Source organism: Myxocyprinus asiaticus, chromosome 4 (assembly GCF_019703515.2).
Source record: "Myxocyprinus asiaticus isolate MX2 ecotype Aquarium Trade chromosome 4, UBuf_Myxa_2, whole genome shotgun sequence".
NCBI classification, from domain to species: Eukaryota; Metazoa; Chordata; class Actinopteri; order Cypriniformes; family Catostomidae; genus Myxocyprinus; species Myxocyprinus asiaticus.
The window spans coordinates 19,917,837-19,940,840 of NC_059347.1; the positions used below are offsets into that span (position 1 = coordinate 19,917,837).

Below are 23,004 nucleotides of genomic sequence, written 5' to 3' on the forward strand. Positions count from 1 at the left end.
GGATGGATAGAGTACCTGGTTAACCTACTACATTTGCCAAAATAAAGCAAACTTCACTGAATACTGTATTCCATAAAGCACTCAACTTGCTTGACTCTTTGTTTCCAGTGTGATGAACTCAAAATAATTACATTAAAGGTGCACTCAGTAACTTTTTGCTTGTGTCATCTTGGACTTACAGTGACACCTAGTGGTGTGGATGCAGCATCATTAAAAATCAATAGTTTTCAGTTACAGATGCCATTGTAGAAATTCACTATTCACAATCAGCCATGATTAAAAAAATATATATATCATTTTTTATCGCCTTTTCTCCCAATTTTGAATGCCCAATTCCCACTACTTAGTAGGTGCTCGTGGTGGTGCGGTTACTCACATCAATCCAGGTGGCAGAGGACAAGTCTCAGTTGCCTCCGCTTCTGAGACAGTCAATCTGCGCATCTTATCTCGTGGCTCGTTGTGTATGACACAGCGGAGACACCACGTGTGGAGGCTCATGCTACTCTCTGCGATCCACGCGCCCCATTGAGAACGAGAACCACCAATCGCGACCATGAGGAGGTTACCCCTTGTGACTCTATCCTCCCTAGCAACCGGGACAATTTGGTTGCTTAGGAGACCTGGCTGGATTCACTCAGCACACCCTGGATTCGAACTTGCGACTGGTAGTCAGCACACAATCAGCCATGATTAATTCAATCCAAGTGTGAAAGTGTCCACTAACAAGATGGTTACTGAGATTAAGCGAGTAGTATTTGGCTGGTCATGTGATTCTAAAATGGCAGCCCCCATGAAGGCGCCTCTGCACCATGTAGAATAAAACAGCTTTTATAAGGTTACTGATATGACAGTTTTACTTTTGTGCTTATGTGCCAAAATGGTGTGAAATTTCCTCCCTCTCTTTTGAACCTGTTTCTTCATTATTAGAGTATGTTTTTATAGTACAATGACATCTTATATGTTAAAAGATCAAGGAAAATTTGATTCCTCATGTCATGACCCCTTTAAGATCTGGCTCCTGGCAGTTCTGTGTGTAGTTCCAGATTGTATTGTCTTATATTATTTTCATGTGGTCTTTACTCCATATCTCAAGACTTCCTAAATCTCTTAAAACCAGTCTAGACACAGCTTATGTGTCTGAACATGGCCGTAACTAGCTATGAGGTCACTGAGGTCCAGACCTCGGTACATTTTTCATATTCAAAAATAAATTTTGATGCTATGTACAACTGAATAAAAAAAAATAAGCCATAACCTAGTGGTGTGGATGCAGCATCATTCAAAATCAATAGTTTTCAGTTACAGATGCCATTGTAGAAATTCACTATTCACATTCAACCATGATTAATTTAATCCAACAGTGAAAGTGTCCAAGAACAAGACGGTTAGTGAGTTTAAAAGAGCAGTATTCAGCTGGTCATGTGATTCTAAAATGGCAGCCCCCATGAGGGCGCCCCTGCCCCATGTACAATAAAACAGCTTCAATAAGGTCACTGATATGACTGAAGTCCTCATCTCATGTGAGTGGTCATGATTTTATACATATGTTTCAAAATTATAATTAATTTCTTTAGGAGTAAAACTTTTTAATGAGGGAAAAAATGACTGAGTGCACCTTTAACATTACATGTAAAAAAAAATTCTTTTTTTTTTCTTTTTTACACATTTGATCGAACTGCCAAAGGTTGAGATGTTTGATTTCTATGTCTACAACTGGACACTACCCTCTCATGCATTATGATGAGGTCATGTGACAATGAAGCATACAAGTTTGGAACAATTGTGGAATAATGCCTACTGTTTTTCTTGCTATTCTTATATACACTATATTGCCAAAAGTATTCGCTCATCTGCCTTTAGACGCATATGAACTTAAGTGACATCCCATTCTTAATCCATAGGGTTTAATATAACGTCGGCCCACCCTTTGCAGCTATAACAGCTTCAACTCTTCTGGGAAGGCTTTCCACAAGGTTTAGGAGTGTGTTTATGGGAATTTTTGACCATTCTTCCAGAAGCGCATTTGTGAGGTCAGACACTGATGTTGGACGAGAAGGCCTGGCTCGCAGTCTTCGCTCTAATTCATCCCAAAGGTGCTCTATTGGGTTGAGGTCAGGACTCTGTGCAGGCCAGTCAAGTTCTTCCACACCAAACTCGCTCATCCATGTCTTTATGAACCTTGCTTTGTGCACTGGTGCGCAGTCATGTTGGAACAGGAAGGGGCCATCCCCAAACTGTTCCCACAAAGTTGGGAGCATGGAATTGTCCAAAATCTCTTGGTATGCTGAAGCATTCAGAGTTCCTTTCACTGGAACTAAGGGGCCAAGCCCAGCTCCTGAATAACAACCCCACACCATAATCCCCCTCCACCAAACTTCACAGTTGGCACAATGCAGTCAGACAAGTACCGTTCTCCTGGCAACCGCCAAACCCAGACTCGTCCATCAGATTGCCAGATGGAGAAGCGTGATTCGTCACTCCAGAGAACGCGTCTCCACTGCTCTAGAGTCCAGTGGCGGCGTGCTTTACACCACTGCATCCGACGCTTTGCATTGCACTTGGTGATGTATGGCTTGGATGCAGCTGCTCGGCCATGGAAACCCATTCCATGAAGCTCTCTACGCACTGTTCTTGAGCTAATCTGAAGGCCACATGAACTTTGGAGGTCTGTAGCCATTGACTCCGCAGAAAGTTGGCGACCTCTGCGCACTATGCGCCTCAGCATCCGCTGACCTCGCTCTGTCATTTTAGTTGCTGTCATTCCCAATCGCTTCCACTGAGGTTATAATACCACTGACAGTTGACTGTGGAATATTTAGTAGCGAGGAAATTTCACGACTGGACTTGTTGCACAGGTGGCATCCGATCACAGTACCACGCTGGAATTCACTGAGCTCCTGAGAGTGGCCCATTCTTTCACAAATGTTTGTAGAAGCAGTCTGCATGCCTAGGTGCTTCATTTTATACACCTGTGGCCATGGAAGTGACTGGAACACCTGAATTCAATTATTTGGATGGGTGAGCGAATACTTTTGGCAATATAGTGTATATTGCAGTATCCAGTGAGCAGACAATGCTTGTATTCCATTCTGAACATAGCCAGTAGTTTTTGCCTTTGAATGTCTAATTATGTAATGAACATTTTTAAATGTGCAGTAATTTGTTTCTTGGTTTGTGTTTGAAAAAATAATCATTTTGCTGTTAAAAAGGTACTTAAACTCATAAGAAGTAACACCAAGTTGAGTACGAGTCAGAATTTTTGTATTACTTCACATTGTAAACATATCTGTTACAGGCTACTATTTGGTTTTAAACAGCATAATGTTTTTTTAAGTCACTGCGGCAATCATGAGCAAGATCACAGGCACTTTCAGTACAAGTGGAACTGAAATTTGTTATGTGAATGCATGACTCACTATTACACCACTGTTACGGAGATCCATGCACAAGCAATACCAATACTATTGTAATTCCCACTCCCATATGTAAATCACAATTGACATCAATTAAGATTAATTCTATTAAATGATGTTAAGGCAATAATCTCAAGTATAGTCAGTGCCTCCCAATTTAACCCAATTTAAGCTTCTAACCACAAGATCACATTCACCTATATCAATGACAATCAGTAAAAACAGATGCAAACACCACTTCTTCCACATTTTGCTGGTAATAATGCTATAGTACAATTCTCTTTTTAAGAGAAGTATCACTGTGAAGCATATTAGGTAACTGTTCCAAAATGAGACCCAGGAGCCAATCAAAATTAACAGAATCAGCCACCTGGTACTGGTAATGAGGTGCTTACAGTATCAGTTTAGGAATTTAAGCTAATGCTTTAACAAGGCCAATGAACACTTATCAGTTCATGAACCCAGATGCAGAACAGACTGTGTTGGCTTACATTTATCCTACAATGTCCTATTTTCTCCTGTAAGTAAATGATAAAGGGAATATTCACAAATGAAAATTCTGTTACGTTAAATACACAATAATACAAAAGAGAAAGGAATAACGGATTTACAGTAAAGTGCAGACAAGTGTTTTAAGTTCACTTAATTTACTCTGGTCAGTATAATTTATAGATTAATAAAGAGTATTCTGTTTTGTCAAAGAACATTATATAGTTCCAAAACCAGCTGCTAAACTTCAGGGTCCAGCCACAGCATTATCTTTTGGTCCCTGGACTGTGCACTGATGCTTCATGATGCACTTCAATAGAGGCAGATAAGAGCCGTGACACCCATAGGAGTTATCCTTTGGTCCTGATAGTCCAGCTTTCCAAGTCAGTACCTCAATATTTGAAAAGAACAGTTTTAGCACCCTATGGCTCTTTTGCACTGGTCCCGGATCAGGATATGGTGCAAACTGTGCTATTATTCTGGTTTTTCATGGCTGCCTCTCTCTTCTTCAGCTCCCTGGAGATTCTTCTTCTGATTCCTTCTAAGTACAGACTCCTGTCAAACTGCCCAGCACCCAAAGGAATGCTGAGGAGGATAACACACTATGTCAGTGATTTATTAAACCTGTATAACTACTGTCCCATCAAACATAAGCATAGCTTAAATTAAATTAAATGGTGAAGAGTTTAATTTCTAAATAATGGCTGTTTTCAATGGCTATCTGCCACTGGTCAGAAAAAACAGAGTCCTGCCCCAAACTCACACCATGCCCGGCCACATGTTCAGTCGTCTTGGTTCTGGAAGTATTTTCCCCATACATTTAGTTCCGTAGAGATTTTCTTAAAATCCTCAGTAAAAAAGAAGAGTTCTAAGCCATAAACCAAACCAACCAGCTCCGAGGTGGATCAAAACATTACAAGCTTTGATTTGAAGCAAAAAAAGTACTTGAAAGTATTTAAAAATCTGACAAAAAGACAAAGGCACAAGACTGTGTACTTAAAGGAATAGTTCACCCAAAAACTAAAATTCTCTCTTCATTTACTCACCCTTATGCCATCCCAGATGTGTATGACTTTCTTTCTTCTGCTGAACTCAAATGAAAAATTTTAGAAGAATTTCTCAGCTCTTTTGGTCCATAAAATTCAAGTGAATGGTTACTAAAATTTAGAAGCTCCAAAAATCACATAAAGGCAGCATAAAAGTAATCCATAAGACTCCAGTGTTTTAATCAATACCTTCAGAAGCGATATAAGTGTGGGTGAGAAATAGATCACTTTTACATTCTTCTTCTTGTGTTTTTGGTGATTCATATTCTTCATGCATATCGCCCCCTACTGGGCAGCGAGAAGAATTTCAAGCAAAAAACGACTTAAATATTGGTCTGTTTCTGAAGATATGGATTAAAACACTGGAGTCGTATGGATTACTTTTATGATGCATTTATGTGACTTTTGGATCTACAAAGGTCTGATCACCATTCACTTGCATTGTATGGACCTACAGAGCTGAGATATTCTTCTAGAATCATAATTTTTGTTCTGCAGAAGAAAGAAAGTCATACACATCTGGGATGGCATGAGGGTGAGTAAATGATGAGAGAATTTTCATTTTTGTGTGAACTAACACTTTAACCACCTTAATGAGGGAATTAACTATAATCCCATGAAGTATTGTGAATGACAATCGAGTTCAAAACAATGGAAAAATATAAAACTATTGTTTTAATTTTTTTTTTGTCTTATTTCATAGATTAATGGAAAACCGTTAACAACTGAGCAACACTCCAACCTCAGAATGTATGTGAGACTAATAAAGAGTGCCACTGTAGAAAGGTGCTTACTTATCTCTACCAGGACGAAGTTTGACCTGAAATATGCCACTGACAGGCCGGTGATCAGATGTCTTAATAGATGAGCAAGAAGTATACTTCACTACTTTAATGTCATCTGCTTGTCTGTTTCGATAAATAATCCGGTCCTATCAAAACATAAGGAAAAAAAACAAAAACAATGATAGCACTAAAGTTACTAAACACACAGATGCTTTTACAAAATCGACTAATATGCTTACAGTATATGAGGGTGTTCTCTGCTTTGTGGTGGTGTCATAGACATTGCAACCAATGTCAAACTTGTAAGTAGGAGGAAAGTGAATAGGTGCTTCCTGAAACCCTTTGAAAATGGAACCTGTAAATAGACAATGTCCTGGAAAATTATGGCTGAATACAGATTGTTCCAGTAACACAATGTAAGAAAGAATATTGCCTTTATGTGACTACCAATATTCTCCATGACACATGACTGAACTCTTACATCTTGTTTGAACTTACCTTCCTTCATCTCTTTAGACAGCTGGTCATGCTGTAACAGTGGGCTCATATCTGCACCTACAACCTGATTCAAAATTTCCTCCACCTCTCCTCTGGCTTTATTCAGGCGAAAGTTAAAGTCTCCAAACCAGAAGACTTCATCAAAGCGGGTTGTGACATCAGCTGAGAATGAGCAAGCAAAGTGTGTTCATTAACAGGAAAATATAAGTGATATCTGTGGTACAAACCTTAAAACATAATCATAGGGAAACTCACAGTTTGTAGAGCGGTAAGGGTTGGTATCAGGAAGGTTTCTAGGGAGAGCCAAAGCTTCTATGATCTTGTTGTAGTCTAAGATCCTCTCATATACTTTAGAATCTCCAGCTGAAACAAACAAAATGATTATTGTTTTTTTTCTTCAGTACAATTTGTTGTAATACACAGTAGTTGGCCATAAACTATTTCCATCCCATAATCTAATGTTATAGTTATTATAGATATTTAATAAAATGGCAGTGTCACACTTATAACTGGGGTGTCTGTGCTTTGGTTTAATCTTCCATTATATACTCAACTTACAGGTGAAATGGGATGTGATGAAGAGGAAGGACGTCCCAAAGAAAGTAAAGCCAACACCCACAGCTCCTTTAGTTTTAATATGAGATATAATTCGGGTGGTTACTGTGGCATGCTCCACCTCTGTAAGGGTAGAAAAAGACACACTTTGGAAATATTATTGATAATTGATAGTGACTGTTTATTCAAAAACAAATTGTAGTCTTACCTGAACAGAACCATATGAGGTCCCTTCGGACAAATACAGTGAGATAGAGAACTCCATGGGCTGCTGCGTACAGCATGACGTAATACGGCCCAAGAGTTTCTTGCAGACGGATCTCCCACTCCCTCCTGTGGACAAATGCAAAGAGAGTAAATGTACAGAGTATCAGAAAGACAAACAGAGAGAAAACAGGAAAAAGACCATATCTTACCTGTCTGGGCAACCTTCCTGAACTCCAATAACATAGACATCCTGTGCAAAGTCTGTATCGGTTGGAAGCAGCAGATCATCTAGGTTGTATGGAAGACCCTGAGACAGAGAGGGAATTTTTAGGCTTACAGCTGCACTGCATTTAAACAACCAAATTGTATTGCCATCATACTATTATTCCATACCTTCTCTCCCTGCATGTTCCATGTGGCAATGTAGATACCAAGCTGTCTCTCTGGGAAGTAGCGGTCGAGCTCTTCCGCCCCCAGCAAGGCACTGTTTCCCAGAACACTGCCCTCCAGAAAGCTCCTAAAAGTTAAAGAATCATGAGCAGAACACAGAAAAGTGTAGTGACACAAACAGTGAAACCCCCAGTGCTGTTATACTAAATATAAGCACTCTTGAAATGCTGCTAGTCTAATCAGATTAGAGAACTGGAACTAACTGTTCTACAATGACAATCATTATTTAGGATAATGGTAATTAAACAACAGTCTCATGACAACTCATAATAATTTGTACGAGATTGTAAAAAGTAAGATTCCATACAACTTGGCTCGAAGAAAAAAGGTATGACTTTTATTCTCACAGAGACCAATCAATTAACAAACGGAATCACGCAGCCCCCCGTTTGCAAGATGAAGCGTTCAAGCGAAAACTCATTTTATTTATCTAAAAACAGGTCCGCCACATCAATACTAACAACAGAACACAACACAGCTGCACACAAACCAGAGAACAGAACTTACTAAACATGTCTGATGAGTTTGTAGTCAGAGAATAGATGCATTTCTATAACCAGACTTATTTGAAATGGAGTACTCAATCGAATTAAGAGGGAATGAAGAGGCTGAGGAAGCCAGTCACACCGTGTCCTAATGTGACGGCAAACGACACGCGATTAAAGGTATCTCTTTTATATGTTAATAACAGTTTTTGTCCAAACCAGCCATGGCAAATGAAGGGACATTCTGTCGATCACTTGGTTTCTATTTTTGTCATCACACTGGGTAACCCAGTCTGCTATGAGTATATTGAAGCCAGCATCTCACTAGCCAGTTAAAAACTACTTGATTTTGGCCAAGAATGTTACTCCTACCGAATGTTTTTCGCTGAGGTCTCACTCTCTTCAGGCAGAGGTCTGTCACACAAACACACTGGTTCAGAATGAAGATGAGGTGACAGATATTCTTGCCTTCTCTATCCCTCTCAGTTTGATTCGACAGAATGTCCCATCATTCATCATGGCTGGTTAGGACAAAAACTTTGGTTAACATAGAAAAGGTAACTTGAATCGCCTGTCGTTTGCCGTCAGGTTAGGACACGGTGTTACTGTGGCTTCCTCAGCCTCCTCACTCCCTCTTAGTTTGATTGAGTACTCCGTTTTCTAACAAATAAGGCTGGGCAAAGAAATGCATCTATTCTCTAACTTCAAACTCATAAGACACATTTAGTAAGTTTGATTCTCTGGTTTGTGTGAAGCTGTGTTGTGTTCTGTTGTTAGTATTGCTGTGGCGGACCTGTTTTTAGATAAACAAAAAAAGTTTGCCCCATCTCACAAACAGGGGGCAGTGCAAATGTTGCTCTCATGCAGTGTCATGAACACGCATAAGAGAGCAACGATCTGTCAAGAGTGTCACTAAATAATATGTTCAATTTTGGTTTGTTTCTCACCAAAACTTATTGTATGCTTTCAGAACAATCATGAGTCTCAAGAAATATTTTTTTTAACTTCTGAATTATACTTTTGTGTACTTTTGAAGCTTGAAGAGGTTGTCACCATAAACAGACATTGTATGACTGAGCACAACATTTTTTCTAGGGCTGCCCCCTGATAGTCGACCAAACGTTAGTTGATGAGAAGAGTCTTGGTCAACCAAGTTTTGATTGGTCTGTTGGTCGCCAAAAAAAACTCCACAGGAAACTGACGAACACCGGTATTACCGCTGGTTGGATGCTAGGTGGCACTATGGGGTAATTTTCATTAAGCAGGGTTCGTTAACCCTACACAATAAAGCAAGACACCTTGATTTCAAACTTTGAACTTAGTTTATTTATTTATTTGAACAAAAAAATTCCAATGAAACTGAAAAAAAAAAACAAAAAAACAAGTGCAATTTAAATGTGTGTTGTTCAACTTTTTGAAAGATGGCTTTACAACAGTTGTCAACATCTCTCTGGCAAAGAACCTACTTCATCTGTGCGTTCTCTACCAGATGGGTATTTCGTTATCCGGGAAAATACATCACGTGTGAATAAACACACCTCCTTCACGATATATATATATATATATACACAGATGAAGTAGGTTCTTTGCCAGAGAGATGTTGACAACTGTTGTAAAACCATCTTTCAAAAAGTATATATATACACACACACACACACACACATACACTACCGGTCAAAAGTTTTGAAACACTTGCCTGAAATGTTTCCCATGATCTAAAAAATCTTTTGATCTGAAGGCGTATGCTTAAATATTTGAAATTAGTTTTGTAGACAAAAATATAATTGTGCCACCATATTAATTTATTTCATTATAAAACTAAAATGTAATAAAAATAAAAATAAAAAGTTTTTGAAATTGATGACTTGGACCAAATAATAAAGAAAAGCAGCCAATAAGTGCCCAACATAGATGGGAACTCATTCAATACTGTTTAAAAAGCATCCCAGGGTGATACCTCAAGAAGTTGGTTGAGAAAATGTCAAGAGTACATGTCTGCACATTCTAGGCAAAGGGTGACTACTTTGAAGATGCTAAAATATAATACAGTTTTGATTTATTTTGGATTTTGTTTAGTCACAACATAATTCCCATAGTTCCATTTATTCCATAGTTTTGATGACTTTACTATTATTCTAAAATGTGAAGAAAACAAATTATAATATAGAATGAGTAAGTGTTTCAAAACTTTTGACCGATAGTCTATATCACAATATCCAATTACATCGGCAACCCCTGGGCTGAGGGATCGGTGAATATTCTTGCTTTAGTGATTTTGCATTGAAAATTTAATTTATTTATTTAAAAAACGAAAAACTTAAATCAAATACATTTCTAAATTCAAATTGCACTCCAAACGAAACGAAAAAGCAATTAAAATAATGAAGTGATAAAAGAATAATGTATATATACACCTTTCCATATGCCGTCGGGCAAGAATCCGTCTAAACATGCAGGCGGAACATTACTTACACAAATGAAGACATAAAAACAATAATAAATGTAAAAATAATAATTATAATGATGATAATAATCACTGAAATATAAATCATGGTTGGAGGTGAATGTGTTTTTGTATTACTTTATGTTTTAATCACAGATGTATAGGCTGCAGAGTTGGTCACAATTAACTGCTCTGTGGAAATAAAGTGAACTGAACTCAAAGCACCTCCTGAACGGAGATGTCTGAGGTCAGTTGCAGCACTTATAGATGATACTGTTCTTGCAAAACAAAAACGAAAAATTCAGAAGACAAAAACAAAGAAAGAGTGAGAAACTTTTACATGCGCGTGTTCCACGAGACTGCACGCCTCTGTACAAACAGCGTGTCATATATGCATACAGACAGCTTATCTGTCATCTGTTCTTAATAATATAATAAAGTGTTTCTTCAAGCACGTGTCTGTGTGTCTACGGGCAAATTATTTGTAATATAATATAAAAGTTGATAATAATAATAGCCTAATAATAATAATAATAATAATGTTATACATTAATGGGAAAACGAGCCAAATATCGTCTTGACATCGTCAAAGGCATCAGCTATTGGCGATCACTCTGACCATCGTCGATCCCCGAGATCATCGTCTGTTGACACAACCCTAATGTGCATTTCTCTCTATAAATTAACTAAATGTTCAGACAGTGTCCTTGCTGGTTTTTCTGACACATTCAGAATAATTACTGCTTATGCCGGTGTCACTTCATGCGTGCGCTTGTAAAATGTATATTTTAAAGGCTCATTATTACGATTTAGTATTTCTCTGTAATGTAGAACAGTGTTAGCAATGTTACTTATTCTTTCTCAGCCCTGGAACTCAAACCATTTTCTGATGCCCCCCCCCATTGGTCTGATGTACCAATTTAAGTAATTAAATTAATATCATAAACGTGCAATTAGTCGACTAATGGCTTAAATTAACGTCTACTAGTCGACTAGGAAAATCTTTGGTCGTGGGCAGCCCTAATTTTTTCACAATTGCTCCCTTTGTGTTATGAAAAAAAGAGAAAGTCATATGAGGCTATAACAACACAGGGGTGAGTAAACAATGACTAAATTTACATTTTTGGGTGAACTATCTCTTTGAGCTCTATCAGCACATTTGTGGCTAATGTTGATTCACACAAAAAATAATTTTAACAGAGGATACAGTGTGGCACTTAAAATTGAAGTGAATGGGGCCAATTTTTGGAGGGTTTAAAGGCAGAAATGTGAAGCTTATAATTTTATAAAAGCACATGAATTCTTCTTTTAAAACTAATGTTTTAGTTGTGCTGTAAAGTTGTTTAAATCGTTTTTATGGTCGTTTTCGGGTTTACAGCATTTACAACGAAGTTGTAAAACTGGCTCTAACTTTACACATAAAAGGTTAGTAAGCAATTTTATCCCACTTAAATCATGTTTACAAGCATACTGTTTATGTCTTGTGGCTATACATTTGAAGGAGTACTTTCACATTTACGGATTGGCCCCGATCACTTTCATTGTAAGTGCCTCACTGTAAGCCAGATTTATGCTTTTTTTTTTTTTTTTTTTTTACAAATGCTGTTAATTGAGCTTAACTTGTATTAAACCCGGAATGTTACTTGAAATTAGATAAAGTAATCATTAGGTGCATAACTAATGGTTAAACAAGCATTTCATATTGGCCTTACATAGTTTTGTACATTTTGAACATTCTGTAAAGCTACACTCACAAACTGAATCTGAATGAACAGGTTACTAAAGTAGTTTGACAGTTGCAGTAGGTGTTGAACTGGCATGTCACTGAACCAGCTCTAATCCCCTTATATTCATCTTCAATCTCTCTATAAACACTCAGTTTCACTTCGCCATTCTCTTGAACTAAAGCTGTTCAGGTCATTCTTTCAAAAGCAACTAATAGTCACTCAGTCATTGCACTCAGTCCTTCAGGAAATAATCATGATCTACTTCTTTGTGATCATCTAATTCACAAGGAAGTAATTGTGAACACAATGGGCTACTTATCAATTGTATTGTGCAGGTTAATAAGATTTAAAAAATGTATTACACAAAGAGACACTTGGACTCTTAAGGAGTTTAGCAAGATGACACATCAGCACGTGATCATGTTATCTTGAAGCGGAGGATGGATACATGCTAAAAGCTAAATACACAGTTAAAGTCAGAAGTTTACATACACTTAGGTTGAAGTCATTAAAACTCAACCACTCCACAGATTTCATATTAGCAAACTATAGTTTTGGCAAGTCGTTTGGGACATCTACTTTGTGTATGACACAAGTAATTTTTCCAACAATTGTTTACAGACAGATTGTTTCACTTTTAATTGACTATATCACAATTCCAGTGGGTCAGAAGTTTACATTCACTAAGTTAACTGTGCCTTTAAGCAACTTGGAAAATTACAGAAAATGATATCAAGCGAATTGGCATATTGGAGTCAATTGGAGGTGTACCTGTGGATGTATTTTAAAGTCTACCTTCAAACTCAGTGCCTCTTTGCTTAACATCATGGGAAAATTAAAAGAAATCAGCCAAGACCTCAGAAAAAAATGGTTCATCCTTGGGAGTAATTTCCAAATGCCTGAAGGTACCACGTTCATCTGTACAAACAGTGTTTGGTGCGAAAAGTGCAAATCAATCCCAGAACATCAGCAAAGGACCTTGTGAAGATGCTGAAGAAAACAGGTAGACAAGTATCTATATCCACAGTAAAACGAGTCCTATATCAATATAACCTGAAAGCTGCTCAGCAAGGAAGAAGCCACTGCTCCAAAACTGCCATAAAAAAACCAAACTACAGTTTGCAAGTGCACATGGGGACAAAGATCTTACTGTCTGGAAAAATGTCCTCTGGCCTAATGAAACAAAAATTTAATTGTTTGGCCATAATGACCATCATTATGCTTGGAGGATAAAGGACACCATCCCAACCATGAAACATGGGGGTGACAGCATCATGTTGTTGGGGTGCTTTGCTGCAGGAGGGACTGGTGCTCTTCACAAAATAGACGGCATCATGAGGAAGGAAAATTATGTGAATATATTGAAGCAACATCTCAAGACATCAGCTAGGAAGTTAAAGCTTGGTCACAAATGGGTCTTCCAAATGGACAATGACCCCAAGCATATCTCCAAAGTTGTGGCAAAATGGCTTAAGGACAACAAAGTCAAGGTATTGAGTGGCCATCACAAAGCCCTGACCTCAATCCGATAGAAAATTTGTGGGCAGAACTGAAAAATCATGTGCGAGCAAGGAGGCCTACAAACCTGACTCAGTTACACCAGTTCTGTATGGAGGAATGGGCCAAAATTCCAGAAACTTATTGTGAGAAGCTTGTGGAAGGCTACCCAAAACTTTTGACCCAAGTTAATCAATTTAAAGGCAATGCTACCAAATACTAACCAAGTGTATGTAAACTTCTGACCCACTGGGAATGTGATGAAAGAAATAAAAGCTGAAATAAATAATCCTCTACTATTATTCTGACATTTCACATTCTTAAAATAAAGTAGTGATCCTAACTGACCCAAGTCAGGGAATGTTTTCTAAGATTAAATGTCAGGAATTGTGAAAAACTGAGTTTAAATGTATTTGACTAAGGTATATGTAAACTCCTGACTTCAACTGTAAATAGACAGCACAGAAAAGATGCAATAAATAAAAAATATATATAAAAACTCTTACCTGTTCCTCACATCCCTGGGTCTGATAGGGTTCAGTACACTATAGGTGGACTTCATGGAGTGAACAGAGGTGCTGTCTGACACCATGGTCTCCAACAGCCGGCTATCGCTCAGATTCCTCTGAAGCCTCTCCGACCGCCCTCTTCTCCCCACCACACTGTAATCCAAACAATCCCTGTCAATCCGATTAGATGTCCTTAAGGACGAGGAGGCTGCACTGTGCTCTAGAGGAGGATACATGCCCGTGGCCTGCAGTGGAGAAAGAATTATTTTGGACGGTCTCAAACGCTCTTTGTTCAGATCACAAAGATCTTGTGGGGACACTTCAGTCTCAGAGAAACTTCCAGTCCAGTTCCTGAATGGTGGCATCTCAATGGGTGGGATGTCGAGTGGACATCCTGATGAAAGACTCTGTCCATTCTTGAAACTCAATGGACTGTTTGACACTAGAGCTGAGGCATCTTCTTTAAGGGAATCGGTGGACGAGCCAGTCTCACCCGGGTCTGTGAGACTCTCCTGGCTGTTCCTCAATCTTCTCCCCCTCACCTTCTCATCAAATGAGATGTTTTTACCCCCCATTCCCAATCCCACAGGCTTTGGAAGAGAGGGAGGCTGTGGTTGATATGGACTAAGCTTAATGTCATTGTGTTCATTCTGATGAGTGGGTCCATCATATGGCTTCTTGGCATCTCTGAGCTCCTCTTGGTTGCTCTTCTCTTTTCTCTGGTCTAGACTTACAACAGTAAGATCTGTTTTGCAAGCTGGTTCTCCTGAACTAAGGTCTGTGGGGTTAAATGGAATGATAGTGTCTCCATGCTCAGTCATCCTATTGACGGACTTGGTTTTAGATGTAAACAAGCCCCATGGTACTCATTTGATCACATTCTGTGGAGACAGCAAGGAGATTTATTGTGCTAAAGCTGTATTTAACTCAAAAATAGAAACACAGAAACAAGATCTACTTAAACATCTAAACAGAAATGTAAACTACCAACATTCAATAGTACACCTACCCAGCTGAATGTAAAACAGCGTTATCCAGCCTCAGTTATTTTCTATTCTTTGCTAGCTACCATGATGGTTTCTCCTGGTCAGGCTGATTTAGTTTAAGGTTTTCAGTGGGGGTTTTATTTTATTTGGGGGGGGGGGGGCACTTGTGAGCTTCTTACTGGCCGGCCAGCTAAACCATCTGAACAGAAGCCTGCACATGCTGGGAGAACAACTAGACCAGCTAAAAACCAGTTTGGCCAAACCATTTTAGGCTTGTTTAAGGTGGCATTTTAAGCAGGGTACTACTAGTACTTCTAGAGCAAGTGTACCCATTAAGCCCACGAAAATCAGAAATCCCAAAATCCAAATCAGTTTTCAGACATTTCTCATTTACATTTCTGTAGATTACATGGAGAAAAAAAAAAAAAACATGGAGAAAATTATAGATTAATCTGTCATTTGAAGTTTTATATGTAAATTCCAACAATTTCTAAAATATTCAATCTAAATATTTCATTAAATATGTGAAAAGTCTGGGATGGGCTTAAACAGTACATGATGTTCACAAATAATTTGCTGTTCTCATCAGTGGTGTAGCCAGAAACAAAACTTTGGCTGTGCCAAGAGAAAACTGGGTGTGCAAGAACTAAAGCACAATTAAGTGAAATATAATAAAATCACCATTAACAGCCATTGCATCAATTTCTTTTTGGATATAATTTTTTAAGCTCTGTGTTATGTTTAAATGACTTAAAAAAATAAATTAAATGGAGTAGGTAGGCCTGTTAATATACACAAATATGAGGCTTAATGATTCATCATTAAAAAAATGTCATCATTATTTTCCAAAATATGCTAAAGACATTTTTCTGCACAATACAGAAAAAATTACAAAAATACACCAGGTTTTAGTTACATTCATTGGTTTAAAAACTTAACTGTGAATAAGAAATAAATCAGTAATGCCTTGTGTTGAAGAGAAGAATACACAAATGTAAGAAGACTCAAAACATTTTTTGAACTTTCTTTGTATTTATGGAGTACAGGGACATTTGGTTCATAATAAAAAAAAAAAAAAGAAAAATATAACTGTTGTGTTAATTATTAAGCCAATATACAGTAAATAAAGGATAACACCATGTCTGACATGATGCAAACAGACGGTAAGTAGGCTGCTGATTATGCGCAATAGATTTGCAGATCATCAGAGGAATATATACTGAACCAATAAAACGCAGTAAAAATGCATGTATTCTCCAAATATTCCACAATATGCATAATATCATAATTGGGGAAGAAAAGAACAACAATGAACTTATTTTGCTTGTATGGACACATGCAATTATGAATAATGAGGCATAAATCCTCAGTAGCAGAAACTTTCTTAATTTAAAGTGTGCACTTGTTTTCTCAGTTGCAAGAGTGTGCCTGTATTCTGAGACAGCCTCTGTAACACATTGGGTATTATTATAGTCAACTGATTATTACATTTTGTAATCGTGCATTGACATTTCAGCATAATAATGATGCATTTTACACCCCTACATACTATAATTGTCATTTCAATAAGGTGTGCAAGCTTACATTTTGGGTGGCAGTTGCACACCCTGGCACACACGTGGCTACGCCATTGGTTTTCATTCAAACCCAGAAGGTGCTCTTTGGTTGGGTTTCAATCACAGGAATTCAGGGAAATAGTCCAAGGCACTTCTTCTGGAAGAAAATTTTAAAAGCCTTTACTGTTAATTGGCTAGTCACATCAGGACAAGTAAAATAATTGTAAAAAAAATAACTAAAAATAAGCATTTCGGAAAACAGACCTAATTATTATTATTTGTTTAGGAATTGTTTGCCGAAATGCATCAGTGTGCAGTCACCTTTTTTTTTTTTTTACCATTTTTAATGAAGTGCCTTGGACTATTTCCCTGAATTCCTAAAAATAATAATAATAATAATTAGGGTTTCTTTTTATTTTATTTTACTTAAAAGTTGAAAATGGGCTTAATGGGTGCACTTACTCTACTAAAGACAGCCAAGAAATTATTATGAATAGGCCTAATAATAAAAATAATATATATCAACAATAAAGTGTACAGAGCTGAACATTTTTCTGCAGCGTAATTATCTGTTTGGTACTCAGCTTTAACTAATACTTATCTACTAAAACTCTAAAGTGGTGTTTAGATAAAAGCTTGCAATTCGTTGCGATGAAAAATCTAAGTAGTCTCTGGCTAAATTCACTGATAACACACGAAAGTCACACATACATTAGCGACTAATACTCTTTAAAAAAAAAAAAAAAAAAAAAAAGGCATTTACTTGGCAAAATATCAATGTTGAAACGGAATAAAACTATTTAAAATACGTTTGTGTGAAGAATAAAATGACTAATTTTGAAAATGAAACATCACTCCGTTACCTCCAGTTCGCCGAAGAAGCAAACTTATTTGACTTCCTTAGCAACGTCAGGCAACCAACAACTGCTCAAGAGGGTCCCTGAAAGTCCACTTCGGTGTGTTATTAAACAGCGACATCTAGCAAAAACTTTTTTCGTTACTGTTTTCGGTTGTTTTTTTCCCCTTTGATACTATTTTTACAATTATCATGATCCATTTTTAAAACAGTAGCCTACCTAAACAAAGAAACAAACATAAAAGATTTAATTACTACTAATTAGTAAAGGGCTTCAGAAGATATCCCCATATCTGCTGAAGCGATATGATAGGTGTGGGTGAGAAACAGATCAACATTTAAGTCCTTTTTTTACTATAAATCTCCACTTTCACTTCCACATTCTTCTTTTGTTTTTTGGCGATTTGCATTCTTCGTACATATCGCCACCACTGGTTGGGGCTGGTGAAAGGTGGAGATTTATAGTAAAAAGGACTTAAATGTTGATCTGTTTCTCACTGACACCAATCCTATTGCTTCAGAAGATATGGGGATATCTTCTGAAGTTCTTTACTATGTGAAAATGCTAGTGACGTGTTTTGATGTCATTGTAAATGTTTGTTTTTACAACACCCACGGAGGTAAATTGGACCTGGCAGATCACATGTGGACAGCTATGACAGACTGCACTTTTCACCCCAAAAATGAAATTTCTCTCATCATTTACTCACCCTCATGCCATCCCAGATGTGTATGAATTTCTTTCTTTAGCAGAACACAAATGAAGATTTTTAGAAGAATACCTCAGGTCCATACAATGGAAGTGAACGGGTACCAAAATTTTGAAGCTTCAAAAAGCACATATAGCCATCATAAAAGTAATCAAACTACTCCAGTGGATTAATAAATGTCTTCTGAAGCGAAACTCTAGGTGTGTAAGAAACACATTAATACTGAAAACATATATAAATCTTCACTTCTGGATAGCTGTGGTATGTACGTTCACAATTGTGGAGTTCAAACTGCCTCTCGCGTGACATAAGCGCCTTGGCATGTCGATATTGTCGGATCCCTCAGCTGGTCTGAAATCGGCAATCACTGCACACCCTCAATATTTTAAGTGACTCAGAGTGTGTATTGAGTCTGCGAGCAGCCATAACTTCAGTCACTCAGTTAGTCTTTCCTCTTGCGATGATACCTGCAGACGTAATTAAAAGAAAAATTCAGTAGGTTGAGGCATCCAGGATAAGCACATGCACCATTTTGAAAAAGAAACAGATACAAATTCAAATATATAGCAATACCAATTCAGCTTCTGTATAACATTCCTCCTCCTCTGTTAAAAACAACACTGCGCTTCCGTATTTTTCGTATTTCATGCGTAAGTGTTCGTGTGAACTTGTCAACGCGCTAACGTCACGCGAGAGGCAGCTTGAACTCCAACCTCGTGAACATGCATACCACAACTGGCCGGAAGCTAACAGTTTTAGTAAAAAAACGTTTAAATGTAGCCGGTGGTTGTAAAGAAACAAAAAATTATACAAAAATATCTTGAATGATAAATGAAATATGAAAATGAAATACGGTAGGCTAATGTTAAATGGAAACACAAACATGGCATTAGCCTAACCATATGCTTCAGCATACATCACCTTAATATATGCTTACTATATCTTTAACAGCATTTTATGCATTAAGTACTTGCTTAAATCACTCAAAGCATTTTATGCATTTAACACATGCTTAAATCACTCAAAGAATTGTATGCATTTTTAACCAGGCTTTAAGGAAATGTATAACCATTTAAAACAATAAAACTATTTAAATATTATATGTTTTCACATATAACGCATATTACACTTATTCACTAAACTGGAAAACACTCTGGGCTATAACTCATTAAAGGAGAAATATGTAACATTGACATCAAGCGTTTAAATAGGGTACTGCAGCCCAAATTCAAAATATTGGAGAGAGTTGTCTCCCCCGCCCCCTCCTTCCCGGACTCGAAGCTCAAGCGTGTTGCCAGGTTAAGGAAACGCAATAGAAATGAGCAAGCTGACAGTGGCAAGCGCCGAGCCTTACTCTGTAAGTTGATCAGCTAATGTATACGTTTGCAATGTTCTTATTGTTTGCAAATTATAAACCAGCTCATGTGGATTTTTTATAACTCTGTCAATGTTAGCTAGATGTATTGCTGGCTTCCATGGCTGCAGCGTGCTGTGTTTGCCAGCTAACTTGTTGCAATTCTGGCAACCCGGGGTGTTGAAATACTACTGGGAAATGGGCAGTGGGCGGGATCACACAGGCCAAAACACAAAAAGAAATTCCAGCCCGTAATGGACATTTCAGAGTAGAATATACTGGATGTAGCATTGTTTTAGGAGAAGCCAGTATTTTAAATTAGCATGTTTCCTAAATCTCTGATAACATATTATGATAATTTTATGCTTTAGTACAGAAAATATATTACATATTGCGTCTTTAAATAAGATATGATTAATACTAAATTTACCTACCTAGTCCTCACATGTATGCAAAATGTGGTCAAATTTCACACATGCAATCCATATGCATCCTTCAAAAATAACCCATAACAAACACTCAATTTTAACATACAGTAAGTCTCTTCTGAACATATTTAAAGTAATTTATCAGCATTTTGTGTAAAATGTTATATTTACCCAGAAAATTCTCAACCGATGAACAAAAATAAGCTCTCTTGCACAACCTATGTTTTCCCGTCTCTAACATGAGAGAGTGCCAGAAAGCAGGTGTCGCAAAACTCTTAAAGGGGCCATGTGTCCCCGATGACTTAATACATATTTTTCACTTCTTTAGCAGCTTCTCTAAAGAACACACTACCCAGGCTTGTTTACACCTGAGATAAAACTTCAGAACTGAGTGAAACAGCATTGCATGCTGATTTTGGCTCATTAAATGGGTTTTGAGTGAATAACATAATTGGCTCATTTAGTTCTTCTTGGTGCTGGTACAGGCTTTTTCATCTCTGATTCAAACACTAGGAGTTGTGTCACTGCAAGACTAAACTCTCTCTGGTACCGAACCGTGTTGTTTATTGTTCCCTGAAATCAGTACAGGTTCACCTATAAGGGCTTCAATGGCTGAAAATGGGTTTTCAGGGTTACATTCTCTGTCTCCTGCAGACTAGGATATGTGACCTCTTCTAACACAAAAAAAATTAGGATCAGAATGCACAATCTCAACCTGCTCAGAAACAGATTCTCCCCTCGATTGTGGTGCTGTGGGAGAACGGGTTTCAGTCACCTCTGGCTCAGGATCCGAATTAACACAAGGGCACAAGTCAACTCTATGGACTCTCTTTATAGGACCACCCTCAAGGGGCTCAATTGTATGTGTGGTGCGCTTTACATCTATGACCCTGTATACAGTAGGAACCCATGAATCATGTATTTTGTCCCTACCCAAAGGTCTGTAATGCAAGGATACCTGCTGACCCACATAAATCACAGGGCAATAGACCTTGTCATTCAAAGGGGCAAGTCTCTCAGCAGCCTTGTGTTCACATATTCCCTGGCTTTTTCATGAGCTACTTTCAACCTGTCTTGATGAATCACTAACCTATCGTGTTATCTGCCCACAGTTTGCTCTTGACCTAGCAGTGCATCTACTGTATGATATGGGTTGACTTCAAACAGCAAGTAATGTGGTGAGTATCCAGTGGTTGCATGTGGTGTTACATTATAAGCATAAACCAACTCAGGAGAAAGTGTACGTAATAGATCATGGAGCGCTTTGTTAAAGCCCTCGCACTGAATGTTGCCCTGAGGCCGATAGGGTGTGGTGTGGGATTTCTTTACACCATTCATTCTACACAGCTCAGCAATTACCTCGCTGTGGCAGCGGGGGCGTGGTCAAGCATCTCTCCGGAGAGAGAGAAAGCGGTAAGGGCGCTTACACCTGAGCTAAATTATGTCTAACACCTGTCTCTAATTTCAGTGAGCACGGGGAGAGCGGCATAAATAGAGCGACACAGCACTTAGTGGAGAGAGAGACTGGATACAACAGAACCGAGCCAGAGCAAGGATTTTTTAGTAGTGAAAGTTGATTTGTGAAAGCAGTGTGTGTTAGTGTTTAGTTGAGTGCTTAAAGGTAAACTGTAAAGTGGTGTCGCGAAGAGGGAAAAATAAAGCCTCACCGTAAGAAGGAAAACTGCTTCTCGCTTCATCCCTTACACTGGTGCCGAAACCCAGGAAGGAGGAGGGATTCCCGTCGCAGAGTCCTCGACACTGCCGTCCACCCAGGGGAGCGCCGCTGCCATCTGATGGGGGACGGAGTAGCCCGACCACCCGGACGCTGGGAACGGCCGCCGTCCGCGAGGCGAGTGGGGACGGGACTCCCCGACCGCCTGGAGCGAGGGAGCCGCTGCCGGGGGCAGAGGAGTGCCCCGCCGTCCCCCGGGAACACGGAGGGGTCGAGAGAAGACCGCCGTCCGTGGGGGGAGGAGGGAAGCGACTCCCCGACCGCCTGGAGTGGTAGGGCCGCTGCCAGGGACGGAGGAGTGTCCCCACGGGACGCCGGGAACGCGGAGGGGCGTTCTGTCCACTGGGGGTCGGAGGTCTGACTCCGGTCCGCCCGGGGAGGAGCGGCTGCAGTCCGCCTGAGAGGGTGGAGTAGTGATCGAGGACCACGCGACGGCGCATCAGAGAACCGGTGAGTTTCTTTTTTCTCTCTCTCCTCTCTCTCTCTCTGTTGCTCCATGTTGGCCTTTCCCTCACCATTTTGTTATGTTGTTTTTCCCCTCCTGTCTCCTCCCAGGTCGAGGAAGGCGGGGATGACCCGCCGGCAGTCGGGGCGTAAGGCACGCCCCCCCCCGGAGAGGAAGGGTGGGGGATGTACGTCATGCCGGGGGCTCCCCAGCCTGAGGCAAGGCCGGGAGGAGTGTAGAGCCGAGGAGGGTGGGGCCGGGCTGGAATGAGACACACCCGGTCCCCAATCAGCCTGATGGGGCGCGCGAGGGATAAAGGCGGCCGGGGATGACAGTTCCAGAGAGAGAGAGAATTACAGGCAGCTGTACTGTGTGTTTTTGGTTGTGTGTTTTGTTTAAATTGTTTATTAAATTATTATTTAAGTTGTCAAGCCAGTTCTCGCCTCCTCCTTTCCACTAAACCCCCTTACACTCGCTTTCAAAATTTCTGCCCTGATCAGAATGCAATCATTTCATGAGCCACTCTTTCAGAAGGATCTTGGCAGTGGTCTCAGCCCTCTGATCCTTGGTTGAAAATGCCTGTGTGAACTTTTTGAAACATAAGTCACAATTAAGATGTTCTCATGGTCATCAGAGGCAGGTTCAAGCACAGTAAAACCTACTGCCACTACTTCAAGGGGCCTTGAAGCCAGAAAGGGCTTCATAGTAGGATATATCCTTGGCTGTGGCATCTTGGTTAAGATCCACCTGACCCTTTTTGATCCACCGCTCCACATCATTATACATGCCAACCCAGAAGCATCGTTGCCTCAACAGGTTTAGCGTGCGCTCAG

At 39.1% G+C, this 23,004-nt stretch overlaps 1 protein-coding gene across 3 annotated transcripts; it reads right to left on the reverse strand.

The window, feature by feature from the left end:
* Window positions 1-2,998: 2,998 nt before the first annotated feature.
* LOC127439976 (phosphatidylinositol polyphosphate 5-phosphatase type IV-like) lies at window positions 2,999-17,555 on the reverse strand. 3 transcript variants are annotated; one of them, XM_051696302.1, is made up of 12 exons: window positions 17,510-17,548; window positions 16,675-16,803; window positions 14,102-14,985; window positions 7,387-7,510; window positions 7,203-7,300; window positions 6,995-7,119; window positions 6,790-6,909; window positions 6,487-6,594; window positions 6,232-6,393; window positions 5,973-6,088; window positions 5,743-5,879; window positions 2,999-4,487 (listed from the first exon to the last, which is right to left on the reverse strand). In XM_051696302.1, exons 3-12 carry the CDS (start codon window positions 14,923-14,925, stop codon window positions 4,352-4,354), a joined length of 1,950 nt encoding a protein of 649 aa, XP_051552262.1. In that variant the 5' UTR covers window positions 14,926-14,985; window positions 16,675-16,803; window positions 17,510-17,548; the 3' UTR covers window positions 2,999-4,351. The 3 variants fall into 3 exon arrangements, with proteins under 3 accessions (XP_051552262.1, XP_051552264.1, XP_051552263.1); XM_051696304.1 differs by lacking the exon at window positions 16,675-16,803 and having other exon boundaries at window positions 17,510-17,555; XM_051696303.1 differs by lacking the exons at window positions 16,675-16,803; window positions 17,510-17,548 and adding an exon at window positions 15,114-15,252.
* Between the last annotated feature and the right edge of the window lie 5,449 nt (window positions 17,556-23,004).

Excerpts from the sequence above, each read along its gene's own strand:
- LOC127439976 (XM_051696304.1), bottom strand. The coding sequence starts at position 14,925 with ATGACTGAGCATGGAGACACTATCATTCCATTTAACCCCACAGACCTT. Across the intron at positions 6,595-6,789 it reads CATCACATCCCATTTCACCT|CTGGAGATTCTAAAGTATAT; the intron begins GTAAGTTGAGTA and ends TGTTTGTTTCAG. Across the intron at positions 4,488-5,742 it reads CTTCGTCCTGGTAGAGATAA|CATTCCTTTGGGTGCTGGGC; the intron begins GTAAGCACCTTT and ends TATCCTCCTCAG.